The sequence below is a fragment of the Ceratotherium simum genome, chromosome 9 (genome assembly GCF_057802395.1).
Source record: "Ceratotherium simum simum isolate JZ-2026a chromosome 9, ASM5780239v1, whole genome shotgun sequence".
In the NCBI taxonomy this organism is placed as follows: Eukaryota; Metazoa; Chordata; class Mammalia; order Perissodactyla; family Rhinocerotidae; genus Ceratotherium; species Ceratotherium simum.
The window spans coordinates 37,861,624-37,884,416 of record NC_141908.1 but is presented as its reverse complement, the minus strand read 5'-3'; the positions used below and the strand labels follow the sequence as shown (position 1 = coordinate 37,884,416).

The window sequence follows — 22,793 nt, the reverse complement described above, 5'->3', positions numbered from 1 at the left end:
TCGTTAAAAAGAACAATGACAAAGCAGAACCAAAACAAAAACAAACCAGTAGACTTATGACTTATTACATTTCCTCCTAGAATATATTTTGCTATCTCTTCTCTTATTAAACACACAAGATATAACAGGATATTCTCCCTCCTCATCAACGCCAGCCTCTCAACAGCAGGCCTTGCCTTCCCAAAGCACTTGCCATACATATTTCACCTCATTTAATCTCACAAAGCCCCAGAGCATATTATTATTCTCACCATACAGATGAGATTGGAGAAGTTTAACCAACTCTTCCAAAGAAAACATCTTATAAATGGTAGAGCAGTATCAGAACCCAGTTCTTTCTGACTTTCAAAGTCCATATTCTTACTCACTAAATTGTATTGTCTCTCAACTGTTGACAATTTCCATACTCTGTTCTTTTTCTTTTCTCATCCCATTATCTTTATGATCACCGTAAAAAAATAGGTACACAACACTTATGTTATAGAGTATGGAAGTTCTTTGAATATTCAAGATACCATGAAATTTTCCTTACTATCACTGACACAATACAATTACCCCCCATACCAAAAATTGAAGAAGTTTATAATAGAATTAGACAGCTGTTGCAGAGCACTCATTACTGGCCTAAAAATGGCTAAACAGAGTAGCCTAGTTGTGGTTCCAGTGTACTATTAGCATCAAAGGCAAGACTCATGGGCAGAGCTTTCAGAATCTACTCTTTTTTCATCCAGATCAGCTTCAGGGAAGGCTTAGCTCTTTTCCTCTTCACTCTCCACATCAAGTTGCTGACCATGTGCACTAGTCCAATAGCTACCTAACGATGTAGACTGTGGGGAAGGTGAATGCTTACATAGTCTTGTTGCACTTACTTTGGTAAACCAGTTAATCCATCCATGGATAATAAAGAAGTAAGTGCAATTTGGTGTCAGCCATGACTTGGGTCATGTGTACCCCCTTTCTCCATCTTACTCCCACCATTACCCACATTGATGAAAAACTGACTGTATATAATCTTGAAAATATCAAGACAATGGGGATAACTGGACATCTACACGCAAAAGAATGAAGTTAGACACTTACCTTTCACCATATACAAAAATCAACTCAAAATGGATGAAAAATCTATACATAAGACCTAAAACTATAAAACTTTTAGAAGGAAATAAAGAAGAAAAGCTTCAAGACATTGGATTTGGCAAAGATTTCTTGGCTATGACACCAAAAGCACAGGCTATAAAAGATACAACAGACTTCTTCAAAATTAAAAACTTTTGTACATCAAAGACATTATCAACAGAATGAAAAGACAACCAATGCAATGGGAGAAAATATTTGCAAATCATATATCTGATAAGGGGTTAATATCCAGAATATATAAGAACTCCTAAAACTCAATAACTAAAAAAGACAAAAAACCCAACTGAAAAATAGGCAAAGAATTTGAATAGATACTTCTCCAAAGAAGATATACAAATGGCCAATAAGCACATAAAAAGATGCTCAATATCACTGATAATTAGGGAAATGCAAATTAAAACCACAATGAGATACTTTATACCCATTAGGATGGATATTACAAAAAATTTAAAAACAGAAAATACCAATTGTTGATGAGCATATGGAGATATTGGGATATCTTTGTGCATTGTTGATGAGAAGGTAAAATGGTGCAGCCACTGTGGATAACTATACGGCAGTTCCTCAAAAAATTACACAGAATCGTAATTCTGATCTAGTATGATCAGTAATTCCACTTCTGGTACATACCCAAAAGAACTAAAAGCAAGGAAAATTTGTACACCCCTATGTTCACAGCATCATCATTCATAATAGCCAAAAGGTGGAAGCAACCCAAGCGTCCACCAAGAGATGAATGGATAAACAAAATGTGGTATATATATAAAACGAAATATTATTCAGTCTTAAAAAGTAAGGAAATTCTGACACACGCTACAACATGGATGAACCTTGAAGACATGCTAAGTGAAATAAGCCAGTCACAAAAGGACAAATATTGCATGATTCCATTTATATGAGATACCTAGAGTAGTCAAATTCATAGAGACAGAAAGCAGAATGGTGGTTGCCAGGGGGTGTGGGGAGGGGGGAATGGGGAGTTAGTGTTTAACGAATACAGAGTTGGGAAAGATGAAAAAATTCTGAAGATGGATGGTGGTGATAGTTGCACAAAAATGTGAATATATTTAATGCCACAGAACTGTATACTTAAAAATGGTAAAAATGATAAATTTTATATTATTTATAATTTAAAAAACCAAGACAAAAGGAAAAATTGACATAATTCAAGTCTCAGAAGATTAAGGAAATATTTTACATATTTTACAGAAGTATCAGGGCCTCTGCAAGCCCATATCATGCCCACACCTCAAACTAAAATACCTCATTCAGGGGAGCACAGTTTTGTGACGAGAGGGCACTCTGGATTTCAGATCTCACTCACCCCTCGGTCGTGTGCCCTTGTACAGTGAACCTCCTATATATTTATACACAGCAACCCCTGGAAAGTACTTAGATATACATCTAGCAGACTCTGTGTAAAGAGTCACAGAGACTTGTTGAAATGGTTGGAACAGTACCAAAGAAAAAAAAGGGCCTGACCAAGTATAGGGAAAAGACCCTAAAAGCAAGTTATATTGGATGACAGATAATCCCTCCATCTTGATCTCAAATTAAAAATAGATTTCTGGTAAGGATAAAGTCAACTAAGGTAAACCTGGCATATTTTAACATAGCTCCTTAAGGGCCACACTCTTAGCATGACTATAGTCTGAAAGAAGAGATTCCCACATACTGCTGCAGGAATGTTTAATCAAACCCATATCCAGACACTGTATCTGAAACAAAGCAGGAAGAACCATAATAAACTGGTGAGGAAAGCCTAAGGCTTATCGTCCTGTCAACCGGAGACCACAAGGGAGTCTCAATGCTGGGACTCCATTCCTAGATCTGCCCCTCTGATGTGTGCATTCTCTCAAATAGGTTTAATCCTGATGGCTTCCATGGGATGGGGGTTAATTCTTGCTTCACATAATTCCACAAAAGTCTTGCACAACCTCAACACAAATCGTGCAATGTTTTAATCTTCACAAAAAGCCTAACTAGAAAATTACCACTATTTTCCATTAGAGTTCAAATAGCCCTCTGTGTCAAAAATAAAACTAAGCCAACCACTTAGAACGTCACTGTGGTCACCACAAAGTCTGCCGAGTGTATCTGTGAAATTCCTTAGGTGGCCACGCTAATCAGGAATTTGGTTTCAACTCTTAAAACTCTCTGACTAATTTTTTAAATTATTTGATGGAAAATTAGACTTTCTAGAGTAAATTTGAAGCATATGCAAATAATCTTTGTGGCAAATTCTTTACTTTTTCCGGTACAACAGGCAGAAAAATAAATCTGTGAAATTGTATCATCTGAAACAAAAACACCGAACTAAAACTTTCGAGTTTCTCCTTCATAAAGAACAATAAATCAAACTTTATGTATACTGATACCATTTTTAATCCTTACTCTTAAAATTGGGTACTCAAAAAGAGAAAAGAAAACACTACAAGGAAGAGTTCATAATGTGTTAGGAACTTTGTTTTGCTTGATAACTTAGCATTCAGCTTTTTAGCCTGAGAATTATCTCAGATGATTGTTGGGATTAAATTCATTTTAAAAGATACATTTAAGGATAATCAAATTTTAAATCATATTTAAAATATGAGTCAATCTTTACAGCCTGCAGGATTTTTATATTATTGGGTGGTTTGAATCAGGTGATCTATCAGTTTTCTTCCAACCTTGAGATTTAATAATTTTTATGGATTATTCAAAATGCTATTTGCTGCTGAAGAATCAAGTGCCTGTACCTCTCCACTACTCAAATTAAGTAACAACCGGTGAGGGCGACAGGTAGAATCTATGTCCATAGGGCACAGCATAGCCAAATACATGAAACAAGAATTCTAACCTCTTGTATAAAAGACGGCAACTAACTGAACTAACAGGTTTGGCTCCTTAGCACCTCTTCACCCACCGTGGAAACCTTGTACACTGTTCAACAAAGCCAATTAAAGTTCTCTGAAGAGAGAGTTCAAAAGCAGTAGACAGCATAGAGAATCTGTTACTAATGCCTGGAACTGCTGCAGCCATATTGTAACCACAGGGGAAACAACGCCAGGATGAAGCATTGTTTCCCGTGTGGTTACAACTTGGAGAGTGGTAGAGTGAAGAGAAATAAGGGCCATGTGCTTTAGACATTGCTGAATCACTAAACTAACCACCTCTTGAGTCTTCCCATATCTAGAGCTCTTGTTTTACAAGATGATACATTTCTTTATTTTATATAACAAAAAAATACAAATTCAATGACGCTAATAAATTGAGTATTCCCTTCTCTAATGATATATATAAATACCCCTAGATTCTGTAGGGCAGCACTGTTCCACAAACTTTTCTGCAGTGATGGAAACGTTCTATGTCTACACTGTCCAATTCTCTGGCCACTAGCTGCATGAGGCCATTAAGCACTGGAAATATGGTTCATGTGACTGAGGAACTGAATTTCAAATTTTATTTAATTTTAACTAATTTAAATAGCCACATGATATGCACATGCACAGGCTGTGATATTGCACAAGGCAGTTCTAGAGTAAAAGCCCCCAAGTAGTAGATCTCGGATTTGTTGTGGTAGATCATCAAGCTGGGTACTTCCACCATGGCCACCTTGCCCACATCTCTAAAGGAGCCTCCTTTCTGTGAGATTTGACTGTACTTCCTCTGCTCGTGAGAATACAATCTGCTCTAATAGCATACTTTCTACCAAATACTTTACTGTCATAACATGTTCCATATTTATTATTTCAAAGTATCCTCCTCTCCTACTAATCTCATGAATTCAAAGAAATGAAAAATATTTTTCCTAAATTAAGAACCCTTTTCCTAAGAACACTCAAGTTCTTACCCGGAAATCATTTAGGCTGTAGCCAAGAGTAGGTAGTGAACATCACCTACTTTAACTCTCCATAGTATAATGTGTGAAGAAAATAAATCAACCCAAGGCTTTTATGCTTCAGAGCTCAAAGATTCATCTTGATCTTTCTGGTTCTCACACTGCCAGGAGAGCTAAACAAGATTTCATGACTGTTTCATCTTCCTCACCACGGTGAAAGTCTTCAATAATGTCAATTCTAATATTTCTCAACATCCCAAATACTATATCAAGTAGGGGGTCATGTATAGTGATCAATAAATATTAATTGGCATATTAAAATATTCTCTGAACTTTTTATATCAAACATTCTTGCAGAGCTGACATTATAAAATCAAAAGCAAAAATATTTGGGCCTCTGAGCGAAAATGCTAGCCTTTATATAAGGTTTCTAATGACTATATATTTAAACAATTGGATATTCCCTTTCAAACTAAATGAACACTTTAAATAAAACAAGATGACAGGAATCACGTACTATTAAAGTTGAGAAAAATCCATCATTAAACACCACTTTTTAGAGTGGCTCACCCAGATGGCACCCAGTTGATTTTTTAAGCGTCACTTGCCCAGATGTTAAAAAACCTATGAGTACCTCCAGAGTGTATAAAAGTACTTGGAAATATTTTCAAAAGGATAGTGGAAAAATAAAATAGTCCTCCTACTATCATATTTGAGAATTATTTTCATCAGAACTCCAATAAATAATTCATTCAGGTTTTAGTATATATAATATACAAGGAGTAAAATATAAATAGTAAAGTTGAATAGAGATTTTTCACAGCTGGTTGAAAAGACTAAGTGCTATGTAATTGTTTGCAATTATAATTAATATTTTTACTCTTAAAAACTTGGCAAAACAAGTGTTTGTTATAAAAATTAATAGAAAATGAAGCCCACAGGAAGTGACAATTAAGAGCTAAATGTGAGGTTTTGCTTCACATCAGTTATTTAGCCATATGTTTTGGGGTGTTCTTTCTCATGTTTGCCACCTTCAAAAAAATCAATAAAAAGCATGTGAAAATATCTAAATGAACACAGAGGAAACAGTGTCAGAAATCAATAGTTCTCCACCAGCATGTTTAACCTGCCGAAATGAAGTGTTAATCACAGAAATAAGATACCATATTACATTTATAAACTAATGAAACTAGAAAAGGCAAAGCGCGTGACACTATAATTAAACAGCTGGAAGACATCCAAGCCTGTGTAAGTTGATAACCCCGGTACAATCTCCGGCAGCGAAAATGCAGGTCTGCCGTGAGTTGATATGGCCAGCTCAGTTGTTAATTGAATAACAGGCAATCTATAAACACTACTAATTGCATATGTGAAAACCTGTGTACAACTAGAGACGCTGTCCAGAGAAGCACTCCAGAAAAACTACATGGAGGAAGCACTGGGCAAATCTTCTGTCTTTCTCAATTCACTTAAGTCATAGCTTAGTTTTGCCATGGCATCCTTCTGATCAACCTCTACACAGCAGACTTAATGATACACTTTTCAAAAGATCATTTTTCTTCCTAACCCAATACGTGCCACCCAACTATCAATTACTCACTTCAGAAAAGAACAAACAAGTCATCTAGAAAATTCAGCCTGTGAATGGAAAGCTTTCTAAATCGTGAAAGAAGACATGGTCTTATTCCCAACAGGCAAAATGCTTTTCAGAATTGTTCTGACGCATTTTGCAGAAGTGTGGCAGCTGCTGTGAACAGCATGGAGTGTTAAGATTTGACACTTTTTTTTTTCTTAAGGATATAGCCATTTGGGGAGGCTCAGAAACTGTCGTAAGAATTTTACTTATTCATCCATTTAATAAATCCCTTTAAAATGATTATTTCAGCCCCGGTGAATGCCAAACATTTCAAAACTATTGCTCTAGGATCTAAATCAAATTTCTTATATTTAAATCTGTAGAGAAGAATGGCCCAAGGGACTAGTTAGGAAATATGAAAGATCCTCTAGTTTAACATTCAAATCCAAATAAGGCCAGTGGAGAGCAAAGGTCACTGTCATTTTGAATGTGTCTAGCAGCGTCCATGAAATGAATTGAGAGACTTAATCCTCTCCCTAGTGGATACATATAATATCACATCATGAAACCCAGAACTACCAGAGTGCTGTGCAGTACCGTGAAGCACAAGTATTGGAGCCAGACTGACGTGTACTCACATAATGGCTCCAACACAGAAGAGCTATGGGCAAGAAACTTAAAGCTGCTGGGACTCAATTTCTTCATCTGTAAAGTGGGAATTACAAAATATATCTCATAAGGTTGTTATGAGGAATCAAAGAGATAATATGGGCAATATGCTTAGCAGAGTGTCTAGCATAAAAAGCGCTCAATAGCGGTAGAGTGTTTAAAAATAAATCATGTATTTACCCATTACAGACAAATGGAAATATTAAAATATGTATAGCAACACCTTGTAGTCAAATAACTGAATGGTGCCTGAAGCTGAGTTTCTCTCTCACATTTCATCAGTATAGAAAAGAATACTCGGGGACAGCCCCAGTTGCCTAGTGGTTAAGTTCAGCGTGCTTCGTTTCGGCGGCCTGGGTTTGGTTCCAGGGCACGGACCTACATGTCTCTGTTAGCAGCAATGCTGTGCTGGCATCTCACGTACTAAAAAACAGAGGAAGACTGGCACGGATATTAGCTCAGGGTGAATCTTCCCCCCAAAAAAGAAAAGAATATTGGATTTCACCAAAATTCCTTGGAAAAAATACAAATTTGAATGTCTTCACTTTAAGATATAGACACACTTCAGCTGACACTCTACCAAGACTAAGGGTAACTCCTCAAATATGAGGCCTTCAGTCAATTAGAAATAAGAATGAAAAGAAACTATAAAGAATCAACTTAATAAAGAATTAATTGTTTAAAAGGATAACTTTTTAAGTAGAAAAGATGTGATAGATGGCATGCACAGAGAAAGGAATGAAGTATATGAAAGAGCTGTCACCTCTGCTTTTACCCTGGATATTTGCTACCTGGAGAACTCTTAATCTCAAGAGTCCCTAGACCACCAAGAGAAAGGCCTAATTTACAGAATTTAGATATTAACTTCAACCAATTTTACCAAAAATCGGAATTGACAAAAATTCTTTGTTAGTTTCACCAATCCCCTGAGTACCAAAAGGTATTTTAACTGAAATGATGTTTATGGACCAATCAGGTCTCACCAGGTATTGCAAGTCTTCCATCTATTTATAGGAGAATACAAGTGAGGAGTATCCAGTCTCTGTTACAAACAAAAGCGCATTTCACTGGTAGAAATCCCCACCTCTATGGGCATGGTGGCCTTTTGGAGCCTACATCTGTTTCCTGCACATCCAGCCTCTCAGCACATATAAGTAGTTAGATTTCTCATCATTACTGCATTTGAACTTTAAGAATTTGGAAACTTCAACACAGAGCTCTCTGCTCTTGAATTAATTTTATTTCTTGCTCTAACAATCTAAATTTCCTACTCTTAGGGCCCAGATATAAACCCACTTTTAACAAATATTATACCCAGATAAATGTGAAATGAAGCAGAATTCATTAACAATAATCAATATATTAAAATACAATCATACCCAAATGAAGTCCCTCCTAGATGCAAAAATAAAAAAAAATATGGCAAGCTAAAGTTGCAATGCACTTTGAGTATTTAAATATGGATATTAAACAAGGCATGACTATTCCCCAAATCATGGTGTGCGTGTGTGCATGTGTGAGAGTATAAATATTAGCCACATAAATTTCAATTACATGTATTTAATATATTTAAACTATTATTGTAGATGTCCAAAGAGACTTTATTCAAAATGAAATTGTGCCTATTACATTAAATTAGAAGAAACTAAAACTATACAATATGGATCAATCAATTAAACTAGGGGAGTTACCTAACCCATTTTTTAAGCAGTTTGTTTATTTTGTTTGTTTGTACATATGTGATCACACAATGGAAAAGAATCCTTTAGGGAAAAAGGATTCACAGATGCTAGTAAGTTGCATCAAGACGAAAATAGTGTCTCTGCATGTCCCCCACTGAAGCCAACATTATAGAAGATTTCTGATTAAATAGATGAAGACTATTTTTCAAAAATCTTAAACTTTCTACTTCAATATAGGAAGATTTTCAAATTGCTGCCAGCATCAAAATCCCTGAAGGCTCCTACAACTAATTCATTTTAATTCAAAACAATCATGAATGGCATGATGGATGGATAACAAGCTTTGTAGCTGAATAAAGGATCCTTACCCTCAAGGAGCTCCAAGTGAGAATATATCTTAGACTATTACTTATAATATAATGTTGCAATATAATGGACCAACATTCTATGGGAGTACAAAGGATAAGTGGCTTCTGAAGTATAAACATATTTTGCCAAGATGAGAAGTTGGAGGAAGGGCATCCCAGAGCAAGGCTTCAACCTACACAAGGCATGAAGGTTAAAAAGTGCATGACCTGATTTGGAAATGATAAGTAATACAATGTGATTAGGCTACAGAAATGCATAGAGGTAGAGTAGTGGAATATAAACCTGCAAAGACAACTTGTAAAAAGCCTTATATTCCATGTGAGATTGTTTAGAATTTTACCTAAAGTCAATGAGGAGACATCCAAGGGATATCTTTGTGCAGGGAAGTGATGATCAGAATTGTGTTTTAGAAAGAGAGTTCCGACGGAAGGATCAGACTGGGTGGGGACAGAGACTTGACATATGGAAGTCAGTTAGGGGGCCAATGCAGCTGTTTCAGGGAGAAATGACACAGGTGTGAACCTTGGCAATAAAGTGGAAAGGGATTTATATGATACTTCAGAGTGAGCATAGACAGGAATTGGACTGGATATGGAAGGAGAAGAATCACAAAGATAAGCTTGCCATTTCTAGCTTAGATGACTAGATGGATGGAGAGGCTATTAACTGAAATAGGAAATACAGAAGGATAATGTCGGAAAATTTCTGAAATTAGCCTGGATAAAAATATTCACTTATATGTCCATTGGAGAAAATGCTATGATATCCAAGTTAAAAGAAAGTATGCCAGGGGCCGGCTCGGTGGCGCAAGTGGTTAAGTGCACACGCTCCGCTGCAGTGGCTCCGGGGTATGCCAGTTCGGATCCCGGGCGCGCACCGACGCACCACTTGGCAAGCCATGCTGTTGGCGGCCTTCCATATAAAGTGGAGGAAGACGGACACGGATGTTAGCCCAGGGCCAGTCTTCCTCAGCAAAAAAAGAGGAGGATTGGCAGATGTTAGGCACAGGGCTGATCTTCCTCACAAAAAAAAAAAAAGAAAGAAAGAAAGTACGCCAAGGTAAGCACAGGAAAGAAGTAAACTTTGGCTTTTTCAACTAAAGCAAGCATACTTATCCTTCTTAGCTAAAGCCACTGTCATCACTCTACTTTCCACACAGTACTAGCTCACTAAGCTTCTTAGAATATATACCTCTATCCTCTCACTTCCTCTGCTTACTTATTTCCTAGGGATATCCTGCATCTGTAAATCAGATCTTCCCAAGCTCTAGAAATTAAATAACAATGCAAACAATTCATACTCTCCCCAAAGAGCATAAGTGTTTAGAATTCACGTATGGCACTCTAATCTTGCAATTAGAAATTATCAGAAAAGGACTGTATGAGTTTCCTGCAGATGTAGAAAGTAGAGAAAAGGTAACTTTTTCTCATTGTGTAATAATTTGGTCCTCATAAATCTAGAAGAAATGGTCAGCACATAAGGGTTAGAGCAGGCCAGGTGTGAAGATGAGTCAGATTGGAGAATGACAGTTACTCAGTGAGAGCTGGAATGGTTTGGGAGATATAAAAAAGGGAAGGCAAACTTAAAAGAATGCATACGCTACCTTCAACATCACAACTCAGGTAGTTGCGCACTTCATTCAAAATGAAGTTGATGTCTTCTTCCGAAGGAATAGGATGGGGTGTAACATCAGTTGGAGTGTCAGTAGTGCCAGCTATAGTCATCTTTTGCCAGGGTAAGAAGAAAATAACTCGCCCATCACTGGTCGCTGGGTCAAGAAGTCCCATGCTCTCTGGGCTGAAGCAAAAACAAAGGCTATATATTTCTGAAATTAGCAGAAATTTAATCTTAATCTGCATTCTGAAAACTATTTTATTCACCAGTTCTCACATAAACAAACAGGAAAAACATGAGCTATTACTTTTACTGCCACTACCCTAATCTAGAAACTCCTGAAAGAAAAGAAATAATTTTGGTAACAAAAACTAATGGAGCAAGTGTGATAATAACAATATTCCACAGCAGAACGAGCCCTCCCTATCTCAACAATGCCAGGTTAATTAAGAAAGTAGACTTGAACTTCCAGTTGTTTGGGGTTTTATATTCCTTGGACCATTCATGTCAGATAATATCAGTGGGATAAATGTCTACAATTTCTTTTATGATGGTCAATTAAGAATAGCTCTTCAATCTTTTTTCAGGTCTACGAAAAAAGCATTTTCCTGGGACATTTGACATTTGATACATCTTTCAGTAGAAGATCTCAGAAGTACATGAGAAAAGTGAAGGGTCTAACTTTCTAGACACTAAAATGTAATCAAAAAGTTCTTCACTCTTTTGTGCCTAGATGAACTTGCATCATTTCACCAAATATGAGATTTCTTACTTTATTTCAATTTTACAGAAATCTCAAGAAGTGAATCCATGAGAAAAGGGCTCATTTTTCTACCAGTACCTAAACAACAATGTACTAGGATAAGGTCAAAAAGGAGAGGAACATCTTAGCAATGAAAATCTTTAAATACACGGAAGATGCTAGTATATTATGCTGCTAAATCAAGGTTCAAGGATGCCGCTTCTGACAGATTATATAAAATTTTCCAAAATACTAATTGATAATTTTCGCTAACACATACTTAATATTCTAAAACCAAATTATAAAATACACTTGAAAGTAGAGGCAACTGTAAATAAATATTAATAAAAGCTGCCCAATTTTGTTGTTAAAGCACGAGAAACCGTTGTTTTAATGTATTCATCAACCATTCAAAGAAATTGGGAGAAGCTGGAAGGAGTGGGAGGAATCTGAAAGTGTCATATTCAAATAGAACACTACAAATCTTCAGAGAGCTGTTTCATTTTGACTGATTCTCACAGCAAGCCAATGTTAAAAGTATTTTCTGTGAATATATTTGCAGCTTCTATTAATGATATTTCTTAAACAGAAAACACAATTCTGTTTGGTTTAAATACATTTCAAGAAATCCCTCTTATACCCACAAATTTTAAAGGGCATACAGTCAACTTTTTATGTTTATCATTCCCTTCAAATTTTTTTTGAAAAACTCAGATTGATTCAAATGTGTAAGGATGAGATACTAACAACTATTTAAAAGCAAACCAAAAATAATTTTTTTATGAAAAAGAAATCTACAGTCAGCTTAGGTAATGCATCTTCTTTATTTAAACCACAAGGAGTACTAGTCTTTCTCTACAAAGACCCATCAGCCCCATGAAATGCCTGCCATGTCTACATAGCCTTTGTAGAAAGAAATCACTGTCTACAGCCTACTTGCGAGACACAAGAGAGAGTGGGCCACAGTTCCTTTACTTAGCACATGCAAAAAGCACCACAGAAGTATGTCAATCGTTTAAACCTTCACCTAAGATGTGATCTTCACTCAGGGTAACTTAGAGGAAATAATTTTACTTTCATTTTCATATATTGAAAATTGTAAATATTGAGTATTTTCATCTCTGTATGATTATACTTTTTTTCTTTGTATTTGTCATAAGACTCCAAAAATCTTAAAAGAAAGTAGTTAATTATGTGTTTTGTAAGCACCTAACTTGATCCTGGGTTAATATGCCCTTAGATGAGATCACTCACTTTGGAATTAGAAATTAATTCATTCAGAGTTCAAGATTTCAATTTGATAGATAGTACTATATTGAAACAAAAGGACAAATTCCATATTCTAACATTTAAGGAATATATTATATCTTGGTTTTATATATGACCATTTTATGGACCAGATATTATATGATGTGTCTAAATAACTCAATAAACCTGATAAACTTTAGCATAAAACTATAATATTCAGCAACCTACACATGAAATGCTGTTAGAAAAGCACAACTACTGAATGCTTTAAAACCTTTCAATGCAATAAAAGCAGTTTAAAGGGTGAAGGTGATGGTTACCAACACACACATAACTGGAACCTGTAGAGAATCAACTGCTTAAGTGAAGACATATGTGTCAAACATAAAATTAACAAGCACACAGGGAAGACAAAGCTATTAATGAATGGTATAAAAATTTAAGAATCCACTTGGAAATACCTTTCATCAGTTCTAAATTACCTAATTCCTACTCTACCTTAGGGAAAAGTTTGTTTTCTTATGAAGGATTAATTCTGCAAGGTCACACAAAAGTTTGAAAACGGATATCAACTATAGTGATGGTATACACAATACAGTGAGGCATGTCTTTTTTCAACATGTATGATTCACTGGATCAGGAGGAAAAGCTTGCTGCTAATTTACGTGCGTGTCTAGGATTAGAGGTAATGAACGTTTTTCTCAGGCAGACCATTGCCTTCCTGAAGCACCCTTATTTAAACTGAAATCAATTTATTGTTAACTACTTAGCAATCAGTGTTAGAGCTAACTACGTACAAACATTATAGGAAAAAAATTGACCTCCTGTCAGTAGTGAAAAGCATCTGTAGGCTAGAAGGAGGAGATGATTATTTTCATGTATTTCAGCCATTTGGTGTATTGTTGCTGCTTTTCTAAGAGCACCTGGCCAAAACTCTGATGAAAATTCCATATTTCTTCTTGACGTAAACTATAGTGTCTTTAAAAATAAATAATTTCTGTGTGTTAGTTTTCTGAAATAGAAACGATCTAAAAAAAGAAATAAAGGAAGCTGCTACCATGGCACAAGATAATTCCACATGTGAAAGGTTAGTTAGGGTCATAACAAGCTTAATAAATGCCATAAAGATACTCTGAAAATGGCCCAACAAAGTACACTGCACACATGGTTCTCGCTCTCCATTTAGCAGCCTACACTCAATAAATCAGTGGTTACTGAACTCACCACATTTCCAAACTGATCAGGTTCTAACTGAAATGTTAGGTCTTAAGTTATCATCAGCCAGTTTGTGGGGCAGCCCCAGAAATTCTGACTCATCCTCGAAGACCTAGTCGAACCCTTGAGTTGTAATTGCCGAGTGTGTCTGACTGATGTACCCAGAGAGCCTTTTCAGTCTGAGATCTCCTGACCCCACCCAAGAGAATTACTCAATATGGAGAGCAATACCATCCCTCGGGGATGCCAGAGCTACAGCTGCCTCAAGGCCAGTGCTAAAAGAGGGAATAAACCCTTAATCCAGGCGGCAATCCTCAAGCAAGAGGCTCAACGCAACAGAGCCTGAACAGCAACGGGGCTGCAGACCCCTCCTTTAAGGTTTCTGACAGGATGTATGGTGGGTGTAGTTCAAGGTGCTAAAAATGGGGATATTAATTTCTCCCAAAGTAGAATGAGATCACTTAATGCATCTTAAAATGAGACAGACCCAGCTGTGACTAACACTTTCATGATTTATGGGCAGGGGACCCGAAGCTATTGCTGAATTTTTAGGATTAAGAAAGGCATTCTGTTTTGAAAATATTACATCCAGGTGACGTATATTTATATTCCTTAAAAAACACCTATCTACTGTTATTAGCATATTATAAAGCATAGCACAGAACAATACATATAGCATGACCTCTTTCAGGTAAGATTTTTTAAAGGATTTGTGCAAATATACATTTGTGCAAATATAAAATTTTATGGAAGGAATCAGAAAGAAGTGTTATCGATTACCAGAGAAGAACTAAAGTGGGGGGGCATAAGGAAGAAGAGGAAGGCTTTCACTTTTCATTTTGTATCTTTCTATTTTTTCTATAGTGCTTACTTTTATTTATTTTTGTCTACAGGGGTTATCTGGGCAGTAAAATAAAGAAGCCTATTTCATTTTCGTATTTTAACTTCTCTATATTTAAAAACTCCCTTATAGGGGTTATATTAAAATTTTAATTTTAAAAAAAGCAACAATCTCAAAAATAGTTAGGAGGAGTCATACAAAAAATATTTACTGGTCACTATTATGTGCCAGACACTGTACTAGGAGCTGGAGATATAGCAGTCAACAAAATAGATAAAAGGTAATCAAAGAATCATTGTCAAAATGTACACAAATTAGGTACTATCATGAGATAAGGAACCAGAAGCCGAAAGAAGTAGCTTGCCAAGGTCACGGTTAGCAAGAGGTAAAGTGATGAACAAACCCAGGAAGTATACAAGGTATCATCTTAACTTATTCTCCATACTGTCTCCTTATCTATGCACCTGAAACAGCAGAATGTCTTGCCATTTTAATGATGGGCAAACTAAGGTTGACAGAATAAAATGGCTTGTCCCAATGATGTCATTATTAAGTGGCATTATAAGGAATAATAAGTGTCCTCTGACATCATGGGACAATAGCGAAGAAAATATGAAATAATACACAAGAGAATATATTGAATCTCGTAAGATCTAAAAAATATAAGGATTATGAGGATATATGTGTCTATAGTCTAGGTATTACATCTGTACTCTAAAAGATGTTAAAACACAAACCCCTCCAAAAAACTTACACACTAGCTGGCTTTGCATATTTTTAATCCAACGCAAAATAAATGTAAACAATTTTGTTTGAAACTATTGTTGAAAACTTCTCTATATATACAAGAAACATTTGCAACATTTACATATATTTACTTCTTTCCTTTTCATTTGAACTAAACTTCTGGTTAGCAGTTTTTAAACCTCTATTAAGTACCACTGCATAAATTTTTATTATTATGACTGGAAGTGTCACCTCAAGAAACTCAAAAGTGGGTTTGGAAGCTATTAATTGTTTTTCCAAGTTGTTTCTTTTCCTTTTGTATGTTAAGGAGATGTAACCACCAGCCATCCTGAAACTGACCAAGCCTCACCACAAGAGCTGGGCCCGTGACCTTTGCCTTATTTTTAAGGCCAAGTTCTCTCCAGGAAGAGATTAGGCCTCATTATGTGGAAGCATGTTCTCCAAGTGAGCCTGTGCAAGCGAATACCCACCTCTCCCTTTTGAATATTCATTCCTCAACCGAAATAAAAGATCCTGCTTCCCTTTGTTCAGTGATGCCATGACTTTGGAAATGATTCCTCATGGCTTCCTATTTGCTGCAAATAACTTTACTTTGTGAGACAACTTCCACTGGTGTAGTCTTACTTAACTCCCCAGGAGCCGAGCCCACGTGGTCCCACAACAGAAGCAGCTGGGTTCCTCCAGCTCTAAGTACAAATACTAACGACTGTCTATCAATTAAATGTAGACATTTAGAAAATGAGAAAGAAACCTTGCAAGCTGGTGGATATCAAATTCTCTTTAATATTTTTCCTGGTAGAGGTGCAATATTTTTCTCAATAGAAGTGTATTTAGTACAAATTAGGTGTATCTTGGACTTTCTTCAGGAAGATTTTGTTACTGGAAAATTGATAATAAGGCAGCATCATCTACTACTAACAAGATAGCAATTCTAGGGGAACATAGATATTAAACAAAATATCAGATTCCATATACCTATTTTTATCAAATATTAAAAGATTTATATGACCTTCATAAATTATTAAAATATGGAAGAGAATATTCTCATCCTCACTACATCACCTAGATATTATCACCTTTAACCCATAATCACATTACCTAGAAATAATCGCCATTAGTGTTTAACACGTTTACTTTTAGTCTTTTTTCTATATACTTACATAATGGTTAGCTCATATTGCAGATATAATCTTGTGTCCTCCATTCTAAACTAACATTGTGGACATTAAAGTTATTTATAATTATAATTTTTAATGACTATATAATATTTCCTCATGCAGATATACCATAATTGACCTATCTATTCTCCTAAGATTAGTAACTGAAATGGTTTCTAATATTTCTCAACTACGAATAACGTCATAATGAAAACCTTGAGCATAAATCATTATTTCATACAGAATTACTAGTTTACCTACTATATTTACCACATATGGAAATATAAATGGTGCATATGTTCCATAGTCTTAGCCTGGTCACATGAATTTTGCCACAGATGTCTTGAAATGTACATTAGGGGTAATCATTATTAATTTCTTAGCTAGAAATATATAAATGTTTCTTTTTTAATTTATTAAAAATGTCAAACAGATACAAAAATAGAATAGGTTAATGCATCCGTCATTCAACTTAAACGATTTTCAATAAATAGCAATTCTTATTCATCTCTATCCCTACCCATTTTTCTACTCCTGATTATCTTTGTTAATATGATAGATTAGAAATTATATCTTAATTTTCACTTGCTATAATAATTTTCAAAGCATATTTCCAAAATTATAAACATAAGAATACCTGAGTGGTCCTCATTTTCAGATTCTTCATAAGCAAATTTGAGTATTTTATAAAATTAATTTTTTAAGGTTTTAATTAAAATATCCTTTACGGAACTTTTGGCAAAACTAATTTTTAATTTTTTAATGAAAATTAAAATTCAAAATACTAAGGTTTAGTCTCTGAAGGTGAGCACACTGAAGAAAGTACAAAAATAGATCCCAAATCATGAACTCCAAGAAAGGAATGTTGCTGTAAAAGCTAAGAAATTCCCAAATCTGGTTTGTATTTTGTGTTTTGGGAGAGTTCCTTTGTTTATTTCTCCCCATTTTGATCAGCAAGCTAGACCATCTCTTATTAAGAAAGGTGTGCTAAAAGAATAAATATAGACCATTTCTTGCGGCCCTCTTTCTCTGGCGAGTATCACCGAGTTAGAATACAGTTACCTGTAATAACCCGGCATCACAATGTGGACACCAGCGCTCGGCTGGCAGATAGCTGCTGCGTTCTTATCATCCATTTTGCGCACAGTGTCTGTGAAAGGTCCCGTGGCATTGATAACACATTTGGCTCTCACATCAAATTCCTGCCCTGTGAAAGAAAGCAGCATCAATCACACACCCCATTTGTTTCTCTGCGCACTGGTGCTTCAGATTACTAATTCATCTATTAACTTAACCTATGGCGAAGTATATTGTATACCACACTAAGTGATGTGAGCAGCCAGAGTTATTGAAAAGCCACACAAAAGGCCCGCATCTGAGTAAATTTACCAAAAACAAGTCCAAATTGAAGAAAGAAAAGCATGCCACTTTTTCATTTCAGCTCTCAGTCTATTTTGCAAAGTGCCCAGCATCAAAGTGCCAAACATGAAGAAAGTGGGATTAGTAAATAAGCCACTTCCTCCTTTAAAACGCAAACGTGTAAACAGCGTTGCTGTGTGACAATACATTTCACGATGCTGGTTTTGTTCAAGGAAATGATGTAATTTTGAAACTCTGCCTGCACTGCCATGGAACCAGGACAAGAACCAAAATCCAACCAAACTTACAGCGATTGACTTGAATGACACGTAAATGTACCGCCTATGTCACCCACATGACACTTTGAAACTTAGCACATTTATTTAATTTTATTAATAACATGTTTTTGTAAAGAAAACGGAATGCACTCATAGCTGTGGGAATTCTGTGGGCATTTATTATTATCATTATCAGTATTATTATTTAACACAGAGGGGAAAAATTGCCAAATCCCGCAAGGGAAAATTTTCATGTTAAACCAGTCATCATTGACAATAAGGAATATAATTAATATGACTCGGAAGTCTGGCTTAAATAAAAGAGAAGTGACAGAAAAATTATAATTCAGTCATTATAAAGGCAAGGCAAGATGCTAAGAAATACCGCCCTGCAGAGGCTTGGCATACCTGTGAGTACATCCTTGCACCGTGCACCGCTCACACGCTCTTTGCCCGTTTGGGGGTCTGTCTTCTTGAGCAAGCTCACGACCTCCATGTAATTGGCCGTGGCAGCCCCATACCTGGCAGCAGTAAGAGCAATGGCAAGGTTCATCCGTGCGTCGTTGTGTTGTCCTGCAGCAGGGAAAAGCATCAGAGGAGGGACAGGAGTCACCTCGAGCCACAGACTGGTGGTAGAGAAGTGTGTCACAACAGATATGTCACATCTGTCCCTGTCACCCAGAATATACATGATGGCTGGTCAGCTCTATTGGGCATGATTTAAAAATACATGGTCATTCTCAGTCAGGCATTTACCTGCCACTTCAGCAAGTTCACTTTGTGTACTGCAAAAAAGACCGAAAAATATCCCTTTCCTACAGACCTCACATCAATTATTTGAAAGTTAAGAAATCATTATTCTCTCAGTTTGGGAACATATGTATATGTCAGACTTTCCTAATACAGACAACCCGTATGTATGAAGGCGAAGCAATTCAAAACTTCAGAATATTTGACACCCCAACTGGTGTTGATTAACAATTTTTACAAGTATGTGCTCTATCTAATATTCAAATTCAAGAGCTCAATCTTCCATAGAGAATCTCTCCGTATTCTATAAAAGGATTTTTCTTGGTTTGAATCTTGATCAGAGCTCCTTAAAGTTTAACTTTTTTCTTAATCGCACATAAAATGTAAGAAATTAAGCAGGGCAAAATTTAATTACAGAATAATTCCTACCTGTATTGTTAAAGATTTATTGCTGAAAAATCCTAGTTAAAGAAAACTAAGGGGGAGGAGTAGGGGGGAGAGATGATTAATCACTTTAAAATACTGGCATCACTAGAGACTTTTTCTATTTATTATTGCCAGTGGAGTTAACGCTGACCAGGAAGAATTACTCTACATTGCCGGGGCCAGGTTCTCTGTGCCCTGAATAATTAATTACCCACAGGCAGATGTATTGAAGCAGGGTTCAAATTCCCACACATTGGGATCAGTTCTATCAATATAATACTGATAAAGGGATGAATTTGTAATGGATATTGTTGTTGATTTATGTTGCCAGCATACCAAACACTTAGTATAAATGGTTTATGTAAAGTTTCTTCCTTGTGATTCAGTCTGTGCAGCGCCAGAAGCTCCACACAGGTAATCTGTTCCAGCTAAAAGGGCAAAGTTATAAAGAGAGAATCAATGATGGAGATTCTGCCACCCCTCCCCACAAACATCTTATTCTAAAACTGCTGAACTAATACAATCAGCCAAGAACATTTCCCTCCAAATTAAATCCTCTATCAGTGGAGAACATACAATAAACCTCAACATGCAGAATAAGGGGTTATTTTATGCAAAAAAGAATAGAATGAAAGAAGGAGAAGAAAAAAACAACAGCAGCAGCAGCAACTGAACTATAAGTGGGACATAAGAAGGATAGCATTTCTATCAATTTCAACTTGGCGTGACCCTAAAGTTGCTATTAAAATAGTCAGTAGGTATACTTAAAGCTAGGTTTAGGAAACCAACTTGTATTATTAATGTAGGGCTCATTTAAAATGGGAATATGCTCCACAAAGTTAAATGCATGCAAACAGTCCAAAGAGACTAAATAAGAATTCCATTATAGATCTTCTCTTTAAACTGAAGAGATTACACATCTTAACCAAAGAGAGTACCCATCCCACCCAATCTTTCTAGTAGATTTATGTACATAACAACGAAACCCCCTATGGGTAGTACAAGAAATCCAAGTAATGTTATTTGGTGGGGAAACTCATCAGGTGTGCCTTGATTTACACACAGGACACATCTCCAGAAAGCCATGTGTAAATCAAGTATTTTAAATCCTATGTGAAGTCACTGTTCAAAGGGATCAGGCAGAAATCCCATTTATTAAATGACAGATTCCTTTGTAAAGTACCTACTATACAATCATCTGGTAATAAAACTCTAAGCCTTCAAAATACAAAATCTTTCTTTTAATAACGTTTTAAACTATAAAATCTCATTGGAGCAGTATTGGTGTAGCTCATCAATCTCTGTTGCTTCTATACTAAGAAATCCCTCCCTAATTAGCTTCCAAACCCCAACATTTTTGAAGGTAAACAAGATCAACTTCAGTTAAAAGTGTGAGGTGGAAACAAGTTCCTTTGTTCCAGGCCCACCCTGACACCCAGCAGCACCTGCCTCAAGTCGAGTCAGGTATGTCACTTATTTATGGAGGCCCTTCATGGTATGATCCTCCTCTGTGACAATTCTACTCCCATTATTCTTGCTATCTAGGATTGTCAAATTATTTGCAACTCGCTGAACATCCGTGTCATTTTACACCTTCTTGCCTTTGCTGACACTAATTCTTCTGGCTGGAGCACCATTCTGGAAGCTCTGGACAACACCTATTAGTTTCTTATGATCTGGTTCAAATATCTCCCCATAAAGTCTCCCCTTACCTGCATCCTTCCAAGGCAAATTTGTTCATTCCTTCTTCTAAACCAACGTTATATCTTGTATATACCTTTTTTACACAGTCTTTATGATACCATATTCATCCATGTACACATCGACTTAAAAAAATAATAAGGCTTGGTTATGAGTCAGGCACTGTGACATGTGCAGGGAATAAAATGGTGAGAAAGATATAGTGCTATCTCTGTTCTCAGGGAACTTATGTCCCATTGTAATTACTGTATTATTTCCTAGGTCTCCTCATCCCAGTCATGGGAAGGCAGGAAGACTTACTTCTTCACCACTTTTTTTCCTCATTGGTACCAAGCAAAGTAGAGGTATCCAGTAAGTGTTAAGTTCAATGTGTTAAATAAACGGTTTATTTATAGTCTTATAGATTTATATAAATTCTATATAAACTTTATAAAATTTTATAGTCTTACCTCTAACTATGGAATAGAATGCTTTGTCTCGTGCTAAAGAAATTTCAGACATCAATAAGTTGGTGGCAAGAAATTTGAGGGAAGCAAGGAAACCCCAGAAATGTGTAAAATCTGAGCTTAAACACAGGCTAGCCCTTATATTTAAGTTGAATAAGTGGAATAGAAAGAGAAATGGTTATGAACCATTCCCTCAAGACTTAACCCACAAATTACTCCTTGCTCTGCAGGGCAATGCAAACATAGTTATGATAAGCTCCTAAAAATTGAGGAGTAAGTAATTTGACTTTCCTCTAGGCCAGGAGTTCACATCTCCACCCAGAAGTCCCCTTCTTTGCAGACATTCAGCTTAATTCATTTACCTCCTTGCATCCATGGTAGACCTCCTCCCCTACCTACATTAAATTCACGCTTTACCCTGAGATACCCAGATGCTCGCAGGGTATGTTCGTGGGATAAGTGATATATTTTCACTATTCTTAACTAAATTTCCCCCTACCCTATTTCCTGACATTTTGAAAGGTATCTATATGCCTCCTGTAATTTTATTTCTGGAGAAAAAAAGTTTTTGACAACACTGCATGTCATTGGAATGCGATACAATAATCTCGGCTCCCCCACCCAACTGATCTGCTTATTAAGCTTGGATTTTCAAATCCATTTCCTCAGAGCCAGGCAACATGATACTGTTCACTGATCAATGAATAGCTTTACATTGGCACTTACACAAGGACCCAGACGGAGACTGTGAAAATCTGTTTCCTACTCTGTTCTCCTTTTGCACTTGAAATCTTACATATGTGCACATACTGAACTTACAACTCGTATGAGAGGAAGCACATAAGAGGTGGAACTATAACTGTTTTCCCTTGTTTAAAACAACAAAATAGAAAATCTACCCACCAAAAAGAACGAAGGTCAGTGGTGGTAGAGAAGGATATTGCCTTAATCCTCAATGGCCTTGCACACAGGATAGTGAGATATATTTTAAGTGAAAAATATTTTAGGATTCAGTC

At 36.2% G+C, this 22,793-nt stretch overlaps 1 protein-coding gene across 4 annotated transcripts in view; it reads right to left on the bottom strand.

Annotated features, from left to right (window-relative positions):
* GPD2 (glycerol-3-phosphate dehydrogenase 2) overlaps window positions 1-22,793 on the bottom strand; it is a 138,714-nt gene that overhangs the window by 18,460 nt on the left and 97,461 nt on the right. For all 4 annotated transcript variants that reach the window (XM_014785956.2, XM_004428301.3, XM_087435231.1 and 1 more), the window contains exons 7-9: window positions 18,863-19,027; window positions 17,880-18,024; window positions 10,857-11,050 (exon numbers count right to left, since the gene is read on the bottom strand). In XM_014785956.2, the coding sequence (XP_014641442.1) occupies window positions 10,857-11,050; window positions 17,880-18,024; window positions 18,863-19,027 (504 nt within the window). The remainder of the gene's footprint in view (window positions 1-10,856; window positions 11,051-17,879; window positions 18,025-18,862; window positions 19,028-22,793) is intronic.